The sequence below is a fragment of the Suncus etruscus genome, chromosome 3, assembly GCF_024139225.1.
Source record: "Suncus etruscus isolate mSunEtr1 chromosome 3, mSunEtr1.pri.cur, whole genome shotgun sequence".
Lineage (NCBI taxonomy): Eukaryota > Metazoa > Chordata > Mammalia > Eulipotyphla > Soricidae > Suncus > Suncus etruscus.
This window is the reverse complement of record NC_064850.1, coordinates 5,442,320-5,466,070: the sequence shown is the minus strand read 5'-3', so window position 1 is coordinate 5,466,070 and position 23,751 is coordinate 5,442,320. Positions and strand designations below refer to the sequence as shown.

Here is a 23,751-nt window from a genome sequence, read left to right as displayed (position 1 = left end):
CCCTTGGACATCTTTTAGATGCTTCCCCTAACTTACTAGACCCCAGAAATGATGCTGTCGGTTGCACAAAAAGGTGACTTAGTCAGGCTAGTCTTCCTCCCAATCTGTCTTTAGATACTTCCTTACAGGACTGGGTCTACATATCCCAGTCTTTTGAAATTCTCCATTTGAATAATCCTGTTAATGAAAATGTATCATCATTTTGAGACAAGCGATTCTATAATTAGATATAATTTTAGTGACCACTTCATCAGATGAATCAGAGTAGTATTATACTCACCTGTTTGAATACACATATTCAGAAGGAGATGAACTGAATAAGAAGCCAGGAGAGCAACTATCAGCAGCAAGAAACTAAAATATAAGGGAAAACATACCTAGTCAACATGAGAAGAATTTATTTTAATGGTATTTCATCACAAAAGCAATGTTTTTCACAGTCAATGGTTCAGATGAATGTCTTATGAATAGCTAAATTATGGCCATTAAAGAAAACTAAGATGATACTTTTGATATTTATCAATTACATTTTTAAAATACCGTTTTTTGTTTTTTTTTTGGTTTTTGGGCCACACCTGGTGACCCTCGACGCTTTGGGGCTGAAACGATAGCACAACATGCAGCCAACCCAGGAAGGACCAATTCGATTACTGGCATCCCATCTGCTCTGAGCGCAGAGCCAGGAGTGACCCCTGAGCACTGAGAAGTGTGACCCCTCTCTCCCAAAAAACAAAAATAAAATAAAATAGGGGCCCATCTAAGGATATTTGCCTTACAAATGGTCGGCCTCACTTCTATATCCAGCACCACATATGATCGCCCCCTCAAGTACCACCAGAAGTGATTCCTGAACAAAGAGCCAGGAATAAGCCTGAGCACCACTGGGATTGAACCCCACCCCACCCCCCAAAAAAAATTTAAAAACACAAAAAATGAAATCAAAGATAAATTTTTATTTTATTTTATTTTAGAATTCTTTACCAGGAATGTTGCCATAACATCCCTGGTAGAGATAAATTTTTAAATAAAACAAATTTCCCCCTTTCTCTAACACACCTGTCTGTTGGGTGGAGATTCAGGTACTGGGTAATCTAACTGTATTCTCTTTTTTGGGGGGCGGGGGTCACACCCGGCAGCGCTCAGGGGTTCTTCCTGGCTCTACACTCAGAAATTGCTCTTGGCAGGCTCGGGGACCCTATGCGATGCCGGGATTCGAACCACCGTCCGTCTGCATGTAAGGCAAATGCCCTACCTCCATGCTATCTCTCAGGCCCATAATCTAACTGTATTTTCTATTTCATGTCTAAGTAGTTTTAGGGTGAAATTTCATTGTCTTTCTTTTCCTCCACACTTCTCATTCCTATGAGTACACGCTCCTCTATAATACTGAATTAGACCGCATTTCCTAGCATCAATAAACATGCCAACATCTCCCCATATTCCATATGTAGCTACCATGTTTGTTTGTTGTTGTTTGTTGTGCTATATCCAGTGGCACTCAGGGGCTACTCCTGGCTCTGCATTCAGAAATTGCTCCTGGCAGGCTCAGGGGACCATATGAGATCCCGGGATTGAACTCGGGTCCATCTTGGATCAGCAGCAGGCAAGGCAAACACCCTACGGTTATGCTATTGCTCCAGCTCTCGCTAACATGCTTGTAATGGTTCAATTTTGAAGATGTGCAAGCAATCTCATGACTAGATTCCTCTCACCAGAAGTACAAAGAAAAGTCTGCATAGACCCCTCACACATAGTGCTTCACTATGTTGAAGAGCTTCAATCTTTTTAAAAAGATTTAAAAAGAATTTAATAAGTCCATTTAATAGCAGTAAATGATATGAAAATCCACTTGTCAATGAACACTAAGAGACTTCGAAAATTGACAGCTTGATGTTACCAAATGGGAAATGGTATTTATAACACCATGATTATAAAGTGCTGCAAAAGTTCTACCAAACACACAGAAGCCAGGAGAGGCTAGACTCAGAAAGAGGAAAATAAGGTGCTGGAAAAGTGGCGCAAGAGGTGAGGTATTTTCCTTGCACATGCTAACCTAGGATGGATTGCGATTTGATACACCACCACCACCACGCCAGGTGTCCCATGTGGTCCCCCAAGCCAGGAGTGACTTCTGAGCACTTAGCCAGGAGAAACCCCTGAGCGTCACTGGGTGTGGCCCCAAAACAAAACAAAACAAAAAAGGAAAATAAAACCAACCTAATAATAGAAGATGGAAAGTATTGAAAATATTATGTGCTTCGTTTACACTCACAAATTGCTACTTACAAGTAATCTGAATGTCTAATAAAGTCTGATGATTCATTTTGGACAACCTAAAAAAACCAAATAAGTGGTTTCCTACTGTTATACATATAATGTTATACATAGATGTGGCCCAGACTCCAAGTTTTAAAAATTCATCACAGCTTTTGGCCTTAGAAAAGTCACGTAGCATCCATTCAACATATAGCCTAGCAACAAAGAGAAAAATGTGAAGTCCTTGCTTCTCAGCAAAACAGCAAAAATGAAAAATAAAAGTCGTAGTCGAATAAAAACTCACCCAAAACCAAGGATTCCAGTATTAGCCATCACATAAGCTAAGGCAAGAATGCCACTTCCCATGATGGCATTCATCAAATTAAACACGGAGAAACCAAATGAAACTCCTGCGGATCCCTGTCTGAGTGGTTCCTGTAAGCAAACAGAGTTGACAGTCGTGTAAACATATACACACTGAAATGTGCGGATGGTCAAACTAAGACTTAAGAAATGACAGGCTAGGGGCCTGATAGATAGCATGGGGTTAGGGCATTTGCCTTGCATGCAGAAGGACAGTGGTTTGAATCCAGCATCCCATATGATCTCCCGAGCCTGCCAGGAGCAATCTCTGATAGTGTAGAGCCAGGAGGAACCCCTGAGCACTGCTGGGTGTGAATCAAAAACAAAACAAAACAAAACAAAAAAAATGACAGGCTATGAAGAGGACCCCCACCTAAGCCTTGCACACCACCTTGTACTGTAGCCCATGAGATGCTCTGGGATGGGTCACCATCTTCCCCTCTCCAACTACTCCCAGAGCAGCTCGAAAAATCTAACTTGCAAGGAAAATCCTGCACCAAAGTGGGGCCAGATGTGCTGATTCAGGAAGAGCTAAGCCTGCCCAGGGAAGGCAAAGAGGAAGAGGGTCAGGGGCCAGCATCACGTGGAGGGAGGAGATGGCCTGTAGGCACGTGAGGACCAAAGTCCTGAGTCAGCGGAGAGGTGCAAGAGGCATTGGCTGGAAAAGCAAAAAAAGAGGAAAAACAACTAATAGGCCTGGAAAAGAAAAAATCCTGGCGATGGTTTCATCCAGCATTTTTCAACCACTGTGTGAGAAATTGTCTGTTGTGCCATGGGAAACAATATTCCAATTTCATCCCTCACATGCGGCTTCGGCTCATAAATAGCCCAAATCATGATCCTTTATGATTTCATGATCAAGTCATCATAAAACAATTCCTTGGTGTTTCTTTGATTCCTAGTCAAGAGAATCCCTTTCTAGAGAGTCCATAGAGGCACAGAGTTAAATTTTTTTGCCTTTTTTTTCCCTCTTCTAGTATCTTTTTTTTTTTTACATTTTCTAAAAGTGGTGTGCCTCATGATTTTATTTTTTATGAAAAAAAGTGTACCTTTGCACAAAAATGGTTGAAGAAAAAAACAAACAAACAAACAAACAAAAACACTGGTCTAAATCCAAGTCAATGCTTTTTTACAAATCCAATCTCAGGCCATCTCAGGCCATCTCATGCAATGATCTGCTCTGGCCAGGAGGGAGAGAGATCCCTGGAACCCACGTCCTCCAAATGCCAAGTCCCAGGAACTAACTGTCCCCCTTCAGGGTGACAAATAGCAACCTGAGCTGCCAAACCCCCAAATCCCTCCCTAGGCCTTAAAAGCACCCACCCAGCCCGAGGAGGCCCTGCCGGGCTGGCCGTCGCACTAGGAGCCCCAGAGGGCCCCCAATCCTCATCTCCTGGCCCGGCTCCGCTCCCCGAGCCCCGTCTCTCGGCCGACCAGCGCGGACACGCGAGGCTGTCGCCGGATTCAAAATCTCCGCCGCCCTGCGCCCACCTCCCGCCCGCCATCGCCCTCCCGGGGTCGCCGAAGCTCCGCGCGGGGAAACCCGGAAGCGCGGCTACGGGACGCGAGCGGGGCCAAACTTACTCCGCCGAGCAGCGGGCTCGCCTCTTCCGCCTCCGCTTCTTCCGCGGGCTGCTGCTCCGAAATTAACCAGCCGAGCTCCCGGCGGACGGACTCCCGGGGTGCTGCCATGCTGCCCGCGCGCGGGGCGACGAGCCTGCCCCAACGGCGCGAGGCGGTGCCGGCGTTGCGGAGGCGGAGCGAGGATCGACCCTTCCCGGCTTCCGTAACTCGCCACGGAGAGGAGAAGAGGGGAAAGAGCGAAGCCGGGCGCGGCGCTGACTGATGACGTTGAAGCTCGGCGGCGCTACGTGATGATGTCAGTGAAGCTCTGCCCAGTGCCCTTTCTTCTTCTATGCTGCGGAGCTACAGTGGAGCATGAGGTGAGGGGTCCTGTCTAGTGATGGAGTCCGGCGCCCAGCGACGCGGGGATGGATTGAGATCCGAGCCTGGTGAGGTGGCAATCGCCTTGGCCTCCTTCCAGGCGGCCCGAGGTTCTTCTACAAGCGGTACCAGCCCGCCCAGCCCACCCATCCACCAGTCCTGGCCTGGTCCTGAGGGTCTTGAGCACTGTAGAGGGAGCAATCTGTGACTGTTTCCTCTATAAAGCTTCTAGCTACGTTTTGCTCGGATTGCGTTTTCCAAAAGGCCCCCAGCTCCACGCTGTGTGGATGCTGCCAACACTGATGGGTTGGTTTATGAGGTGCCTGGACTGCAGGGCCTTTTGGCCTGCATGACAGGTCACTGGGGTGCAAAATGAAGAAATGAGGGTTGTTGTTGGTACGTGCAAGTGACACCCAGGCTGGGGCTTGGTTCTCAATCCCGCGAAGCCTGTGCTTCATGAAGGGGAGGGTTTGCAGCAGAGCAGACCTGGGGAAGCAAACCGTAGAGGGGTTTCTTGAGAGCAAGGGGCCTAGGGGAGGAAGGCCTCGAGGGCCCGTAGGGTTTATTCTCCGTTGCCACTGATTCGTAAATTCATCAGCCTCTGGGCTTCGGTTTGCTTTCTTCAAAATAAGGGCATGTTGCCCCATGTCTCAATGTTAGTGATGGGTTTAAGGGATTTGGCACAAGAAGCATCTAGAACCTCATCGATTTAGAGGTGGTCCTTTCACTCAGCTCTCAGGCTTTATTGTTGACAAAGCAAAGTCATTTTTATTTAAGCTTATTTAGAAACATGCGAAGTACATGTTAGAGAGAACACAACTTGCCAGATTTAAAATAAGCAACAGAGACTCAACAAACAACAACCACCACCAAGAGAAGCAAATGAGAAATGGGTTTGAAGAGCAAACCTCTCAGCTCTTTTACTCCAGATATATTCTGTGGGAACTAGGTGGAAAGGTTCATGACTATGGAAAGGCTGATGGACAATTAAACCCTCCCAACAGCTGGTACAGATTTGCCATTAGTAAGAGTTGCCCCATCCCAAAGCAGACACTTGTCACACAGCACTGAACATTTTAATCAGTATTTAGCAGTTCAAAGCAATTTCGATCTTTATTCTCAATCTGTTAACATGTAAATTAAACTCTGTCTCATGATTTTTTTTTTTTTAGAATTTTCTGGAAGCCGTTTGCATTCTCAAGAAAACTGCTGAAAGTGCATCACTATAGAATAACTGAATCAGAACTGTTGATTCCTCTAAGCTGGGCATCACTAACGCAGAAACTTAGCAAAGCATCTGGTATTTCCTTGTTGGACCAAAGGAAAGAAGTCTCAACCATGCCTGAAACAGAAACAAATCACAGGGACACGGAATTGTTTTCCCCACCCTCTGATGTCCGGGGGATGACAGAACTCGATCGAACAGCTTTTAAAAAGACCGTCCCCATCCCAGTGCTTAAAGTGAGAAAAGAAACAGTCGATAAATTGATGAGATTCCTTAAAAGGGTAGCGCTGCTGCGCCCAGGCATAAAACGTGTGATTGAAGATCCGGAAGATGAAGGAATCAGACTCATCATGTTGGATCCCTACAAAATGTTCAATGAAACTTGCTTTGAGAAAGAAGAACTCAATATTTTAAAGCAGTTTAATGTCAACCCACAAATATCCGAATATAATTTAGAGTTAACTTACGAAAACTTTAAGTCCGAAGAAATCTTAAAAGCCGTGCTTCCTGAGGGCCAAGAAGTGACTTCAGGATTTAGCAGAGTGGGCCACATTGCCCACCTAAATCTTCGAGACCATCAGCTACCTTTTAAGCATCTAATTGGTAGGTTTATCAGAGCAATAGCTGTGCACTAGAAAGCAATTGGCAATTTCTGATTTTAGGATTTTCTGTTTATTGTTTTGTTTTGTTTTGGACCACACCTGACAGTGCTCAGAGGTTACTCCTGACTCTACTCAGAAATAGTCCCTGGCAGGCTCAGGGGACCATATGGGATACAGGGGATCGAAGCTGGGTATGTCCTGGGTCGGCTGCATGTAAGGCAAATGTCCTACTACTGTGCTATTGCTCCGGCCCCTCTTTTTTTTTGATTCTTAAAAACTGCCAAATTATTGGGGCCAGAGCAGTGGCGCAGTAGTAAGGCGTTTGTCTTGAACATGGCTGACCTAGAATGGACCTCGGTTAGGATCCCCTGGTGTCCCATATGGTCCCCCAATCCAGGAGCGATTTCTGAGAGCAGAACCAGGAATAACCCCCTAAGCATCACTAGGTGTGGCCAAAAAAAAAAAAGGTGCCAAATTACAGAAATAGGGCTTTATGCTGCACGTTGAGCAACATACTCCTTTTTAAGGGCCACTTTTGAATACAGTTTCATGTCACGTTAGGCTCCAAATAGCAGTTCAGGCTTTTTTGTACACTATCCATGTGCATAAATTAAGCCCGACTCACTCATTTTGGCATAAATTTAATAACATTTAGATACACAAGGTTGAGTAGACTTTCAGGACTGCTGAGTGTAGGTTTCCTAAGCTTGATATTTTCAGTCCTTGGTGTTGCAGTGCTCTAACCCTGGGCCCATTTATCTTTGGGATAAGAAAGAATAGGGACTAATAAAAATGTTTTTATGTAAATAGTTGATGAACATGCATTCTTTAGATTTTCAACTGTAGACTGATTGTTAGAACTCCTGGGAACTACTTTAAAATGCAGTGCTAAAGATTAGAGCGAAGTACAGATAGGGCATTTGCCTTGCATATGACCAACTCAGGTGATATCCCTGATACCGTCTATGTTCCCCTGAGCCTGCTAGAAATGATCTCTAGAGGTATAGTAAGGCCTGAGCGACACCAGATGTGGCCCTAAAGCCAAAATAAAATTTAAAAAGTTCTCAGTATTTTGGATGGCTAGCATTTCAGAAATAGGCTATTATGTATTTCTTTTGTTTTTATTGATGAAAAGTCGATAACGCATATAATACTTAAGCAGATCTTTATAATTATGACTGGGTACAGATATCCAGTCAAGACTGCCATATGAGTTCTCACTCAAAATTTTGTTTTGGAGAGCCGCAGTGAGAGCACAGCAGTAGGGCATTTGCCTTGCATGCAGCCAACCCAGGACGGACCCCGGTTCAATTCCTGGCATCTCCTATGCCGCCCCCCCCCCCCGGACTCTGCCAGGAGCAATTCCTGAGCTCAGAGCCAGAAGTAACCCTGAGCGCTGCCGGGTGTGGCCAAAAACCAACCAGCCAACCAATCAATAAATAAAGTTAAAAAAATTAATAAAGTAGTTTCTTTTGGGGGCCAGAGCAATAGCAGAGCAGGTAGGGTATTTGCCGTGCACAATCCCCAGGATCCCTTACGATCCCTGAGCCCATTAGGAATGATTCCTGAGCACCACCAGGTGTGTCCCCAAAACAACAAAAACAAAATATTTCTTTTGGCTTTTGTATTCTAACCTCTTTCACAAAGGAGTACAGATAGAATTAAAACATTTTCTTAGAGTGGTAATTGTAAAGCCTTTCTTTACTGAAGGGCTTTCAGAACTGGTGGTTTTTGTTTGTATCATTATTTCAAACCTTAGGCATGGTTTGAACCATTCCTGACAGTTCTAGGAAGCAGTTCCCAGCTCTGCTCAGAAAACCATGTGGTACCAGGTATTAACCTGAGTCATTGCATGTAAAATAAATGCCTTAACCCTCAATGTCTATCCCCAAACTACTATGTATCTTAAAAATGGAGCTAATACCTGAAGCAGAACGGAATCAAAGTTATGGCTGATTAGAGTTCATTGGTGTTTCCATATTCAAATCAGATACCTAATCACCGGAGAGGAATTAGACTTTACTTTTATTTTAGCATATTTGTATTAAATACTTTTTATTAAATTTATATACCAAATTATCATAGATTCTTAAAAAGCTTTTTTGGGGGCTTGGGTCACACCCAGCAACCCTCCTGGCTCTGCACTCAGAAATCACCCCTCAGTGGCTCCGGGGACCATGAACCTGGCCCATCTGGGGTTGACCTTGTGCAAGGCAAACGCCCTACCACTGTGCTATTGCTCTGGCCCCTGATTCTTATAAATCTTTTAAGCGCTTACCAAAATAGTAGACTTTGATTAAAAGCCATCAATATTCCACATCTGGCATTATTTTATTTGTAGCTATTTCTGTTCTGGCAAGTGTGTGACCAAGAACAGTTCAATATTTTATTTATGGAAGACTCTAAAAACTTGTTTCTTTCATTTGAAAATATTGTTTTGTTGACATTTTCCAAAAAGTTGAGGCCTGTCTTCACAGACAAGTAGAGACCATCTGCTGACATAGTCCTTATATTTCTTTCCATTCTTCATTACTTATCTATGATCTGCCTTTTGGCTTATTGGGACAATTGATAAATTCAGTTAACAGGTGAAAAAAAATTTGATAAGCCCCAAATCCTTACAAATTTTTCTTTAAATTGTACCTATTTTGCACTGAAATGAGCACTGTAGTATGGCACTTGCCTAGCATGCAGCTGACCTGGAATCTATCCCTGGTTCCTCTTATGGTTTCCCTGAGCCCACCAACAGTGACCCCTGAGTTCTGCTACCTATGGCCCAAAACCCCCAAACAAAACTTACCTATTTTATGTTTGTATTGGGCACTGCTGTCGGACATTAAATTTGAGAATACGTTTGAGTTTTAGAACTGCATTCTGCTTTACATGTGCTAGGTACAGTTTTTCATAAACCAAGTGAATAATTTCTGCTTCATATTTCAATTTTAGCTTTAATTTTACTAGCAATAAACAATGTTCATTGTACGTTCTCATCTTTTAGGCCAAGTTGTAATTGACAAAAATCCAGGAATTACCTCAGCAGTAAATAAAATCAACAATATTGACAATACATACCGAAATTTCCAAATGGAAGTCTTATCTGGAGAGAAGAACATGATAACCAAGGTATGGGCAATTTTATTGTCTTCTGTGTACATATCAAGATTAATCATAATGATGGTTAAAAATACAATTTGTCTTATTGATGAGTATGTAGAATATGATATATTAGTACAGGCAATATTAATGAGTGCAAATTTGATTCCAACATAATTAAGTGTATAGTAACATTTTGCAGCTTTAATTACATACATCCTTTGACCCAGGATTCCATTTATAGGTTATTCCAAGGATACAGTTGGACATAATTATAATTATGTATTACTTGGGTCTTCTCACCATTTTTTCAACAGTAAGTGAAAGAATGGAAATTACCAAAATGTTCATTGATAGAGATTTTATTAACTTGTATTATATTACAATGGTTGTTTGAAATAGAGTTGATTTGCTTTTCTGATAAAAAAGTGCAGAGTGTCTGGAGAGATGGTACAGCAGGCAAAGTGCTTGTCTTGTACCTGTCCGAACCAGGTCAATCCCCTGAGCCCCATCAGGAATGATCTCTGATCCCTGAGCAGAGCCAGGAGTAAACCCTGGCCACATCTGGGTGTGGCCTAGAAAAAAACAAATAAAAAAATTGCTTTGCATAAAGATTGTTTTGGGATTATACCCAGTGGTGTTCAGGGCTTACTCTTGGCTTTGTGCTCAGGTCACTCATTCCTGGTACTGCTCGGGGGACCAAGTGATGCCAGGGATTGAACCTGCGTTTGCCACATTTAAGACAAAGGCCCCACTCACCATCCCAGTACTATCCAGTACTATTTTCGGGCCCCCACAATATTACACAGCCCGAAGAGAGGACTGCAACTGAAAAGTGCATCTGCCAGCAAGCACCACTGCCAAATGAGTCTAACCCCTGTGTGCATAAGAACCCACAAGATAATGGTGGTATAGTTATTAATATGCTCCTTTTTTTTTTTTTTTTTTTTTTTTTTTTTGGTTTTTGGGCCACACCCGGCACTGCTCAGGGGTGACTCCTGGCTGTCTGCTCAGAAATAGCTCCTGGCAGGCACGGGGGACCATATGGGACACTGGTGTTCGAACCAACCACCTTTGGTCCTGATCGGCTGCTTGCAAGGCAAACGCCACTGTGCTATCTCTCTGGGCCCTTAATATGCTTCTTAAGAAGATGAAGTAGCAAGAAATGATTGGATGCTTGAAGTCAAGCTTTTGACTCCATAACTGATGCTCGATCAGTCATCCCTGTAATACCAAGTCCTCACTGCCTACTGCTTGTATATAATGTATAAAGTCTTATATGAGACATTAAGATTTGAAGGTGAATTCTTTGATAGAATTTAGCTTATCTCGGGCCAGAAAGAGAGCACAGCGGTAGGGTATTTGCCTTGCATGCAGCTGATCCAGGATGGGTGATGGTTTGAATCCCAGCATCCCATATGGTCTCCGATGCCTGCCAGGAGCGATTTCTGAGTGCAGAGCCAGGAGTAACCCATGAGCACCACCAGGTGTGACCCAAAAACAACCAAAAAAAAAAAAATTTAGCTTGTCTCAGCTGACTCTAGGGCATATCATTTAGGTTTACACCCAGTTGAACACTGTCCATGTTCTTCACATGATAATGTCTTTTGTGACTGATTTCCTAAATCAATTAGTCTATTCTTTAAACATTATATTAATGCTATATATATGTTCATATATATATATATATATATATATATATATATAAGAATTTATTGTGTCTGTGTTTTTGTTTGTTTGGGTTTGTGGCCACACTGGCTGTGTTTAGGGCTTACTCTTAATTCTGTGCTCAGGGCTCATTCCTAGTGGGATTCTGAGGAACGTACATGATGCTAGAGACAGAAAGCAGATCAGCTGCGTATCCTACCCACTCTACTATTTCTGTGACCCCTCTGTAATTTCTTTGCTTCAAACAAAATCATATTTAAGTTTAGAAGTTCGTGTAACTTTTTAAGTATTCTCTCTTTCAGTGTATCCCCCTCTGCAGTCAAAAGATGAAACTTTGTAACTATCTCAGGGTGACTGAATTAAAAATGTGTATTAATATTTTTTAAATATTCTTGAAAGTGAATTTGTCTGAAAGCAATGCTGGCTAAGGGAGTGAGATTCGAAGAGAATGTAATAAAATCAGAACACAAAATATCTTTTAAAAAAAAACAAGCAAACCAGGATCTGTGTTTTATAAGAAGCTTTTAAAAAGGAGTAACATCCTTTTTAAGAAATGTATCCCCAAACACCTGATTATAAACCTAACGAGACTTTAAATGGTATAAATTTGAAGATACATTCCAATTTTGAGACTTTACCAGTATGGCCAGAGCATCTAATGAGGTTGAGAGGAAAAATAGCATCGTCAAATTGGGAATTAAGGTTGATAAAAGCAGAATGTGGGTGTATCTTGGTCAGATTTACGAAATTTAGAAACTTTAATTCATTAAAATAAAGGGCTGAAGATGGTGGTTGAGGCTGTATTTTATGACTATTTGTAGTTTTGTGTTTCTATTTCTCTGATAGGGCCTAAAGAAGTGGTACAGTCTTAATTTTGTTGAATATTTTGTGTGTGTATACATGTCATATATATGTATATATTTTAGTTTATTGATAAAAACTCAGATTTGGGGAAATATGAATTTATTTTAAGTAAAGCAAGGTAGTTTTTATTTAAACTTACTTAGAAAGATGTGAGGGGTGAAAAGAAGAATGCGTTCAAGAGAGCGCACAGCTTCTCCAGATTGTAAAAAAGCTTGTAGAGACAGAGATAAGCGACAGAGGAGGGAGAAAACAGTCTTAAAGAAGCAGCCAAGGAAAAAGATTTGTTTTGTACACTGTCTATAATGTAGACATGAAAGTTGCAGTCTAAGAAAATGTCTAGAAAGATCAAAATTAGGCCAAAGAGATAGGACAGTGCTTAAGGTACTGGAGTTATACATGGTTGACTGACACTTCATGTGATTCCCTAAGCATCCTCAGGAGTGAGCCCTGAACAGAGCCAGTAGTGATGTCTGAGGACAGACAGCCAGGGATGGCCCAAACGCTTTGTCCCCAGAAAGCAAAACATCCAGAAATTGAGACACAGCACACATAATCATGCTTCTCTCCTCTTATGAGCTGAAAAGTATTAAGGTGGAAAGCTTGTTTGTTGTATGAAGTGCTATAGACAATTTACCTTACCTACCATGTTATCTACCAGTTTTCTACTATATAGATAATGTGTTTCAAATTAGTTACCCCACTCTGCAACAGGACACTGGCCTCTGTAAAACTCCTCACGTGACTTGGGAGTCATTGTACAGCTTTTTCGGAGAGAGAGTTATCTTTGAGAAAGCATGACATTACTCGGCCTCATGTATAAACAGCAGAATTCTAATTAAAATATCATTGAACACGGCTAATTTTTAAAATAATAGTAAATGTATAGCTGGATCATATGGGAACTCAATTTCCAGCTTTTTGAGGAATCGCCATATTGTTTTCCACGAAGGCTGGACTAAACGGCATTCCCGCCAGCCGTGAATGAGAGTTCCTTTCTCCACATCCCTGCCAACACTGACTGTTCTTGTTCTTTGTGATGTGTGCCAGTCTCTGTAGTGTGAGATGGTACCTCATCGTTTTGATTTGCATCTCCCAAATTAGTGATGTGGAGCATTTTTTTTTACGTGTCTTTTGGCCATTTGTATTTCTTCTTTGAGGAACACAAAAATACAATTTAAAAATTCCTTCTTCACACCTATGTTCATTGCAGCACTATTTACAATAGCCAGACTCTGGAAACAAGCAAGATGTCCCTCAACAGAGGAATGGCTAAAGAAACAGTGGTACTTATACACAATGGAATATTATGCAACTGTTAGGAGAGATGAAGTCATGAAATTTTCCTATATGTGGATGTACATAGAATCTATTATGCTGAGTGAAATAAGTCAGAGGGAGAGAGATAGACACAGAATAGTCTCACTCATCTATGGGTTTTAAGAAAATTTAAGGACATTATTGTAGTAATGTCCAGAGACAATAGAGATGAGGGCTGGAAGGACTAGCTCACGATATGAAGCCCATCACAAAGAGTGGTGAGTGCAGTTAGAGAAATAACTTCACTGACAATATGGTGACAATGTCATTGAGAGAAGTAGAATAGAATGCCTATCTTGAATACAAGTGGGGATGGGGGAGGAGGATGTTGGAGGGCATTGGTGGTGGGAACGTTACACCGGTGAAGGGAGTGTTCTATTTATGACTGAAACCCAATTACAATCATGCTTATAATCATGGAGCTTAAATATTATATATTAAAAAAGTAATTGTAGGGGCCAGAGAGATAGCACAGCGGTAAGGCATTTGCCTTGCATGCGGAAGGATGTTGGTTCGAATCCGGACATCCCATATGGTCCCCCGAGCCTGCCGGGGACGATTCCTGAGCTTAGAGCCAGGAGTAACCCCTGAGCGCTGCCGGGTGTGACCCAAAAACAACAAAAACAAAACAAAAAAGTAATTGTAAATGTAAATGTGTTTGTAGATAAGGTACACAGCCCAATACGTAAGACTAAGCAGATGAACTAAAACTTAATACCTTTTATTTTTTTAGGTTCGAGAAAACAATTACACCTACGAATTTGACTTTTCAAAGGTCTACTGGAATCCTCGTCTCTCTACAGAGCATGGTCGTATCACAGAACTTCTGAAACCCGGGGACATCCTGTTAGACGTGTTCGCTGGGGTTGGGCCCTTCGCCATCCCAGCAGCAAAGAAAAACTGTACCGTGTTGGCCAATGATCTCAATCCCGAATCTCACAAGTGGCTGCTGCACAACTGTAAATTAAATAAAGTCGGCCAAAGGGTCCAGGTTTTTAACTTGGACGGGGAAGACTTCCTCCGAGGACCGGTCAGAGAAGAGTTAGTGCGGCAGCTGGGGCCACTGTCCGAGGAAAGCAGGTGCTCGGTGCACATCGTCATGAACTTGCCGGCCAAGGCGCTGGAGTTTCTCGGGGCTTTCAAAGCCCTTCTGGACGGGCAGCCGTGCAGCCCCGAATGCCTTCCCACCGTCCACTGTTACAGCTTCTCGAAAGAGACTGACCCTGCGAAGGATGTCCGGCAGCGGGCGGAAAATGTCTTGGGGGTCTCTTTGGAGACATGCAGCTCCGTCCACCTGGTACGGAATGTGGCCCCGAACAAGGAGATGCTCTGCATCACCTTTCGGGTTCCTGCTGCTGTGCTGTTCAAAAACCAGACCCGACAGCAAGGTAATTTCTTGGGAATTAAATTTTACTAAATTTGGTTTAGGTTAACTAAATTCTTGTTTTATTTTTTTTTCTTTGAGGTTTTTTTTTTTGGGGGGGGGGGGTCACACCTGGTAGCATTTAGGGGTTACTCCTGGCTCTGCGCTCAGAGATTGCTCCTGGCAACCTCAAGGGGACCGTCTGGGATGCCAGGGATCAAACCTAGGTCCGTCCTCAGTCAGCCATGTGCAAGGCAAGCACCCTACTACTGTGCCATCACTCCAGCCCCAAGGTTAACTAAATCAATTCTAGTTATTGCAGGTTAAGACCTTTTTGCCATTCATTTGTGACAGATCTTCCCAGTTTTACAGATTTTCATGTGATAAGCTATTATAGACTATTTCATTTAAATAATCTAAAGAAATGTCTAATTTTATGTCTAAGTTGAATGCTTTAAATTCTTTAAAATACCTTATTTGCTTTGTAAAAATATTATACAATTTTTAAGTGTTGGGGATGGTGGCCAACCTGCTGTGCTCCTGAAGTTACTCTCAACAGTTCTTGAGAGAGCCATCTGGGGTTCCAGGGAACGAACCTGGGTTGGCCCTAGGCAAAGCAATCACCCTACCTGCAGTATTATCTCTCCAACCCCAAAGGTAAGTATTTTGACTAATAGATTTTTCTGGATTTGTTACAGAGAATCATGAAGACCCACCTCTTAAACGCCAGAGGACAGAGAAGTCCTTTTCAGAAGAAAAAGTACCAGCTGCTCCAGTCATTTAATTGAAAATGTTCTTTATTTTCAAACTGCATTTTTACATAAACATAATTTGTAGATTTTATAAAATTTTAGCAGTTGCTTTATTATTGAATCTTTATCTTAAGCATCTATTATATGGATTGTTAAATGAAAATTTAACCAAAATAAATCTGTTAAATATATTTTATTCTACATTTTAAAATTACAGTTGTGTAATTGAATATAGCTATTATTTTAGTCAATATAGCCAGATGTAGCATTAAATAATTAACGATGGTGGTGGATAGAGATGGATGGATTGAGGGATTTTTCTCTGCCACCCCAGGCCACGTGGCTCCGCAACCACCATCCAGCTGGCGGGTCCCAGGTTTAGGTGATCGGGGCGGAATCAGACTCATCCAGAGACAGGCATCAGGAAGCATCAACTTTATTCATGCCCTATTCACCACATGTGTGTGGCCTATATCATAACCTTTCAAGCACAGCAATTCTTAGCTAGCCCTGCATCTTAACTCCTTTCAGCCATCTTCCCTTTCACCTCCATGCTGGCCAAAAACCAAAAGGGCAGAGCCCCAAAAAGGCCCGAATCCCCTGGGTCAAAGGCTTTTATCTACCTTTTCCAAGACCCCTCCCAGGAATGGGCGGGGTCTTGCAGGTAAGGTCAAGTTACCTAGGGAAAAAGGGTGGGGGATGAGCCTTCATTGTCTATCCCTGGGGGGAAAAATCTTGGTTTGGAGCCACATCCAGGAGCACTCAGGGGTTACTACTGGCTCTGTGCTGAGAAATCACCCCTGACAATCTCAGGATCATAGGGATTGAACCTGGGTCTGCCACGTCCAAGGGGCCCCACCTGCTGTGCTATCACTCCGACCTGAGGGAGTTAAAGTTTCTTGAAGGTAGCTAATTGAATGCTAATGAGGAAAATACTAATAACACTTTGCACTCCTCTTTAACTGAACAATGTAGCTAGATTTTATATAATTCCTCCTACACCCACACTATGAAAGTCGATTTCTTTGGTTTGTTTTTTTTGTTGTTTTTTTTTTGGTGGGGCCGTTATTTCGGGGCCGCACACTCCTATGTTAGAAATTGAACCCAAACCTCCTCTATGCAAAACATGAACTTTTCAGTCCATAAAGTAATCTCACTGGCTCTATAAAAGTTAACTTTTTAAATAAGATTATTTAAATCACTAATAGGCAAAGTATGCCCACAGGCCAAATCTAGCTTTTTATGTTTTTTTTTTTTTTAATAAAGCAAGTAACCTGAGAAGGTTCCTTACATTTTTTTTCTTTATATTTTAAAAGAGTAGTATTTTGTGACATGGAAATTATATAAATTTTGAATAAATGAAACTTATCCTGCCATTTTTTAAATTCAAGAAGTTTTCATCATGTAAAAGCAGGATTGACACAACAGATTGACAACACAGACTGGATACGATTTTCTTCATTTCATATGGCTGCTCAACACAATGAATCACTGATGAGTTAGAATTCGACAGCATTTTGAGTGGCATATATATATATATATATATATACAGTAGTTTTATATCACTGGGTTATGATATGTCATTAATACCAGATCAGTGTCTCAAAACAAGGAAAAGTGAATTTATGAAGGTTGGACTTAGGGGAAACAGAATGTGAATTTTTTTGGGGGGAGGTCATACCTGGCAGCACTCAGGAATTACTCCTGACTCTGTGCTCAGAAATCGCCCCCCGGCAGGCTCAGGGGACCATATAGGAAGCTGGGATTTGAACCACAGTCCTGCATGCAAGGCAAACACCCTACTGTTGTGCTATCTCTCTCTGGCCCTGAATGTGGACTATTTTGATAGAGAATTAGTAACATCTATATCAGCACTAAAACAATATATGTTGACATTACCAAAAGAAGCTTATAATACCATGTTAAATGATAGTATTTTAAAGCACTCATCACAATATTTCTGTCAAAAAATATTCTGTCAAATATTGTGTCCCCCCCAAATGATTTAATTTAGCCTATTTTTTCAAAACTTATGGCACATAAAGTGAGAGGTTGTACAAGTGAGTCTCTCCTCCCCTAGGGGGGTAAAATTATTTTGGGGCCATACCTGGCAGTGCTCTTGAGTCATTCCTGGTGGTGCTGGGGGAGGACCATATGAAATGCTGGGAGTTGCTTGCAAGACAAATGCCATACCCACTACGTTAGAGCCCCCCTAAAAAAATTTTAAATGTTCCAGGGTTAGGGAACTAGCTCAACTGGCTGCAGCATAAATTTTAAGTGCAAGATTCCTGGCACTTCATGATCCACTGAGCACTGCAAGGAACAGCCCTGATCACTGAGCTGGCCGGAACCCCATAGTCACCAGCTGTAGCTCAGAAACAGAAAAAAGAGTCCAGGACATATGAATTCTCCCAGTAGCCATCACTCTTTTGCTTTCAGATCTCAAAATTACTCACTATTCACGTGATACCCTCCTCAGCTCTCAAATTAAAAACTTAAAAAATCGTGCAAATCAAGAGGTTTAGATGTTCATGCTTGCTTTAAAGCTCACCTCTGTAACTGTCCTGGTCGTCCAGGACATATGGAACCCAAAATCTGGGTATCTAAAGATGTCCCTCTCCAGAAACAACAGGAGTTATTCTTTCATCTCAGCAGTGGAGTTGGCAGGTGCGCCTGTGCCAATGGTGGAGCTGAACACAGGGCTGGCAGCCTTTTTGAGAGTGCTGAATATTTATTATACTGCTTTATGATACAAAATGCGGAGAGTAATGCTGAGCAGAAGGGTTTAGATGTAGATTATCTGGTTATTCAGCATGTCCAAAACTGAAATTAATACTGCAGACGTCACTTTACAGTGCTTGTGTTTTGCCACACGGAGATGGTCCCTATTGGGAAAGAGCAGACTGGTCCTAACCCTGAAGAGGAGATTGCAGAGAAAAGAAAGATTTCACAGAAGAAACTGAAGAAACAGAACATATAGCTCAGAATTAAACGAAACAAAAATAAATGCAAAATCACTTTTCTTAAACATAGAAATATAAGACCTATTCCATTACAAATTAGCTGCGAATATATTTTTTGAGGTCAGGTTATTGGAGACCTTTGTGCAATTACCAAAATCGCAGATTTCAAAATCTATATATAATTGAGTTTTTACGTAATTTGAAATAATTAATATTCAAGTAGTTATTAGGCAAAAACAGGGAAAGCAGTTTTTCAACTGATGAATATGCAGTTAAGAATCATGCGCCAGATCTGAAGATATTTGAAGAAGGTATTTGTGCAAAATGAAGTTTTAATGTTACATGTAAAATCTCATTACAGATAACCATGATCATTCACAACTGATTATAAACTTTTTAAATAACTGAGTTCATGTAAGGTGAAAGACTTAAAGCTTTTTATCCTTCTAAAAAAAGAACTCGTGAAAATATGGGTAACTTCATCAATCTCTATTTCTATTTACTCAACTGTCACAAGTTATCTTTCAAGGTATGTAATAATCTAGAGCTTTACAATTTGGTTCTCCGAACAAAATATGAAAAAAACATAGGTAAAATATTTATTAAAATACAAGTTTCAGAATTTATTTGCCAACTCATGTGCAGGCTATTTCCACAATAGTAAGAGTGGGTTCAAAATAAGTTCTGAAAGCCTTTGAAATTTTAAATGGCTCATTCCATTAAAATATATCATTCTATCCTACAATCACCTATAATTTATTCACTGTGAACAAGTACTAGTATTTCTGTTTTAAAGACTGAACTTCTTTAGCAGTTGACTATACAAAGTCTTCGCCCTTAGTCCAATGCTCTCCACAGTTCTCTGAAAAGTTACACAGATTGTACTTACAATGCTAACTCTGAGAAATAGGATGCAGCCTACCAGCACAGAAAGACTAGACTTAGATTTTTTTTTTTTTTAAGGATGTGGTCTAAATCCTGGATTTTACTAACTTAAGTATTTGATCTTCTCCGACTCAGTTATTCAGTGCCTGGGCTTTCTCGACTATCAAAGATGACCAGGAATACTGTACAACAAATGAAGATGAACTCAAATTAGTATTTACTTTGTCAAGGTGGAGCTAGCTGTTTATTATATGTAGATATTTCACCTTGATGTAACCAAACACAAATACTTTTTCATATAACTTTTTTCTAATAAATAAAACATCCGGTCTAATAGAAATCTGATAGGAAAATCTTTAATTTTCTTGTGAATCATTGTGAATCTATGTCCACTGGTCTTAAGTAACAGGCCCAAACCACTCCAATCTATTCATATCTAAATTCTTTATGCAAAATATTGGGTATACTGAAATTCTGGGAAGCTTTAACAAAAACTACCTCAGAATCTATAATTCACACACAGGGGTATCTTGTTTAAAATTAATCCATTCTAGTTTCCAAAGGTTCAACAAAAAATGAGCTCATATTTGCTGTGAAAGGTGCCAATTATTTTTCAGATTTTATTAACTTTTTGAACTTGTCACTGAAACACTAAAGCAGGTTACTAGCCTGTCTATTTTAGTCTGAGTGGCTCAGAGCTGGTAACTAATTCCCTGATGAAGGATCATCTCACTCTTCATTGCTCAAAACATGCACTAAATCCACTTGAATATTGAGAGCAACACTATCATAGAACAGATTTTTAACTGTTACAACTTGCAGCTAGAGGAACTTGACCAGGAACTACTCTGGTCAACTAGTAAGACTTTTGGAGGGGGAATAAAGGAGTATTTTATGAGAAGAAATAGACTTGGATATTAGCACTAAACGTATTCAAAATGGCATATGTGTTTGAATAAAGCATGTAATAAGAAAAAAAAACAAATAGCCCATAAATCTTAATATAATACCTAGTTTTATTTTTGTTAAGATTTTACAGGTTTGTCAACCTCAAAATACTAAGTGATTTGTTCATGTCTTCTATCACGAAGCTTTAGCTTCAGTTCTCAGTAAAAAATAAATCTTTTTCACAAATAGTTATCCACTCTAATCCTCAGCTTACTACTGAATTTTTTCTTTATAAATATCTTAAGAGCCATTTCTAGTAGCACTGTAGTCCAGCTGCACATGGCTATCGTCTTACAGGTATGATTCCTTGTTGGGCTTCGAGGTCCAAAACACATTAAGGAGACGTAAAAAAGAAAGTTAACTGGCCTGCCAAAAAAGCCCACTGAATGCATCCTGCAGTGCTCTGCGACAGGCAAGAGAAGAAGTATAGCCTCCTGCAAGGTCCTGGGGTGAAGCGGCTCTCACGTGGTTTAAATACCTAAAACAAAACAAAACAAAAAGTATAGTAGTATTGGTAAAGAAACGACATATAGGTTGGGTTTGTTTTATAAGACAATAGTAAAAGTGATTACATTTTAAACGGGAATTCTGAGATAGAAATGTCCAGAATCCTTTATTTAATCCATTAAAGACCCCTTTTATTTAACACTGTGGTTACAAAGTTGTTCATGATTGAGGATCAGACTTACAATATACACCACCCTTCACCTATGAATATTTCCTGTCACCAATGTCCCCAAGTCCCTAGTTCCTTTCCCCTGCCCTCTAACTGCCTCTGGGACATACATTTTTTTCTTTCACTCTCTCCTTTATCTCTCTCTGTCTCCCTCTTTCCCTGTCCTCCCCGCCCCCCCCATAGTCACTATCATTTGCACTATTGTTAATAAAAAGGTATTGTGCATACCACTTTATCTCCATTCAACACCCAGTTCTTGTCCACAGTGATCAGTTCCAACTATTGTCACAGGGGTCCCTTCTCTACCCCAACTGCACTGCTCCACTATGGCCTCTGTGTAAAAAACTTCCTACCATGGACTGGTCCATCTGGCCCTCATCTCTATTGCTTCTGGATATTATTTCCATACTATCTTCCTTTTTTCTTATATCCCACAAATGATGTCTATCCCTCTCCCTATGACTATTTTCCCTCATCAGAAAATTCCATATCCACCCATGTACAAGCAAATTTCATGACTTCATTTTTTCTTCTAACAGCTGCGTAGTAGTCCACTAGGTAGATGCACCAGTTTCTTTAGCCACTCTTACGTACTTGGGTTGTTTCCAGATTCTGGCTATTGTTAAGAGGGCTGTGATGAACACAGAACAGAGGGCCTTTCTGTGTTGTATTTTTGGGTTTTTAGGGTATATCCCCTAGGAGTGATATGTAATCATACTGGAGGTTAATTTCTAATTTCTTGAGAAATATCCATATTCTTTACCCAAAAGGTTGTCCAGATATTTTTTAAAAAGGATATTGCCTTTTAAAAGGAAATATACCAAACAGACACAAATTGCTAGATTAGTGCCAAATTATAAAACAAATTAAGAGCTATAAACAGGTCTGAAAGGTTTCAAAAATAGTATTATTAAAATGTTCTCTATTCCCAACTTTCAGAAATAACTTGTTTTGCTGTCTGCCATTTAGGGGTGCCTACCTGCTAACCCTCCTTTCTGGCATAGTTTTTAATAAATGAATATGCAATCCTGCAACACTACTTATTCCTCTTATGGTCTCACACATTTTGAATATTTTACCAAAACTTTTTAAACAATTACCCAAACAAATGGAGAGGAAGAACAAAAACACACGAACTTCAAGATCATAAAACTCTATTGTCTTGGCCCTTGCAGGAAAGGAAACCAAAAACTACAAGTTCAAGAAATCTCTGAAATGGAATCTTGGCTCAAGGAATGTGCAGCGGAGATTCCTTTCCTTGAACCACACGTATGATTTAGTAATGAAAACATTTTACCTTGACAAAGGTAGACACAGAGGCCTAAAAACCAAGCAATCTAAGTCAAAGAGGGGCAACTTGTTAGCATGACGACAGGAACTGCAGGAAAACAAATATTTCCGGTTTTGCTATAAGGTCTAGTTTAAGAAAACGCTTTGTTTCTTTGGGCTTCAGGAAGTCAAGGAGTTGCACCCGCCTTAGAATTTACGGCTGATATAGCAAATGAATAAATCAGGTACCAGAACACTTTAATAACTTGGAAACTTTTCGACTTATTCATTGAAACTTCCTGTGTGTCAAAGTCTTGATGCATGAACAACTTATTATTTCCAACATAATAACAGGCCTGTTTTTCATTAGTATCCATGTTTAATAAGCTTATGTGATTTAAAAAATAGATGTAGCAATATGAGAAGCCAAACAGAGTAGTCAAAGTAAGATGCACATAGCTCTTGGAATAAACTATAATTTATTCACCTCGCCACAAATCAAGGTATTAAAGCTATCCTTTGCCTCTCTATCAAAGATGAAAGGGGACTGGGGGAAGAAATGTCTAAATTTATGGAGCAATTATCTCCAAATCTTTGTTACTATGTAACTTAAAAATATGTGAGTATACATCTTCAGGACGTATATCATAAATATCTGAAAAGTATTTAAACGGGGGACATAAAATATCTAAATAAAAATAATCAATTTTAATATTTTCTCCATAGAACTAACTCATCTTCTATCTGTGATGGGATGTGTTCTATTAGAAATATTAAGGGATTAAAACTGGGTTTCACTAAACCTACACACAGCCAAAATGGAGCTGTTGTTTTATTTCCAAAGCTACAGTAATGTATCAACTGTGAAGATGGTGATGTGTGAGAATGTACAATATCCACAAACCAACCAGAAACAGCACAGTTTCATTGGAACTCTAGAACTCATACAGATGATAAGTGATATTTTTACAAACGAGTGATATGCTTCATTCCTGATGGGAGTATCTAGCATATTTGCATCTACATACTAGAGAATTAATTCATCATGTCTCCTTCCTCAGTCCCTATTTTAAAAAAGCAGCCAACTGTTGTAAATGAAAATTGCTTCTCATGGCTGTAATATGCACCACTGCGCAAGCTAGCTGTTTTGATTCATGATACTTTGGTGCAACGTACTTCTGGGAAAGTTGAGTCATACCCGCTCTGGCTTGGCACTCCACGCATAAAATTGCAGTGTACATACAGCTTTTTATATGTTAGCCTTAGAAACATAAAACAGCTACAGAGCTGGCAGGAAAACATGGGACCACCAGTAAAATATCCAAAATGGTTGCATCTTTTAATTTATGACTATGCACTGTTTCCATAAGAGTATATAAAATAGTTCACTTTTTTTAATAGGTAAATGTAATAAGCAGGCATATTCACTGATGTCACAAATGTGTAAAAAAAAGTTTATTTAAAATGATTAATTAGTGTTTGAAATAGCATTTCTTCAACGGTCATAATCCAGAGCAATGAGCAAATATTTTAAAGTTTGAGTCGTTAATGCTAAGCTGTAGA

The 23,751-nt window shown here is 40.5% G+C and overlaps 3 protein-coding genes across 3 annotated transcripts in view; 1 reads left to right on the top strand and 2 right to left on the bottom strand.

Moving 5' to 3' along the window:
• The window catches only part of SLC38A6 (solute carrier family 38 member 6), a 54,424-nt gene extending 51,625 nt beyond the window's left edge, over positions 1 to 2,799 (bottom strand). Inside the window, exons 1-2 of the mRNA XM_049770265.1 lie at positions 2,561 to 2,799; positions 281 to 354 (exon numbers count right to left, since the gene is read on the bottom strand). Coding sequence (XP_049626222.1) covers positions 281 to 354; positions 2,561 to 2,799 — 313 coding nt within the window. The remainder of the gene's footprint in view (positions 1 to 280; positions 355 to 2,560) is intronic.
• A 1,742-nt stretch (positions 2,800 to 4,541) lies between these two features.
• On the top strand, positions 4,542 to 15,620 carry TRMT5 (tRNA methyltransferase 5). Its single transcript, XM_049770399.1, has 5 exons — positions 4,542 to 4,562; positions 5,736 to 6,391; positions 9,389 to 9,513; positions 14,066 to 14,720; positions 15,394 to 15,620. Exons 1-5 carry the CDS (start codon positions 4,558 to 4,560, stop codon positions 15,477 to 15,479), a joined length of 1,527 nt encoding a protein of 508 aa, XP_049626356.1. The 5' UTR covers positions 4,542 to 4,557; the 3' UTR covers positions 15,480 to 15,620.
• A 4,716-nt stretch (positions 15,621 to 20,336) lies between these two features.
• The window catches only part of MNAT1 (MNAT1 component of CDK activating kinase), a 193,736-nt gene continuing 190,321 nt past the window's right edge, over positions 20,337 to 23,751 (bottom strand). Inside the window, exon 8 of the mRNA XM_049770473.1 lies at positions 20,337 to 20,721. Coding sequence (XP_049626430.1) covers positions 20,601 to 20,721 — 121 coding nt within the window. The 3' untranslated portion in view covers positions 20,337 to 20,600. The remainder of the gene's footprint in view (positions 20,722 to 23,751) is intronic.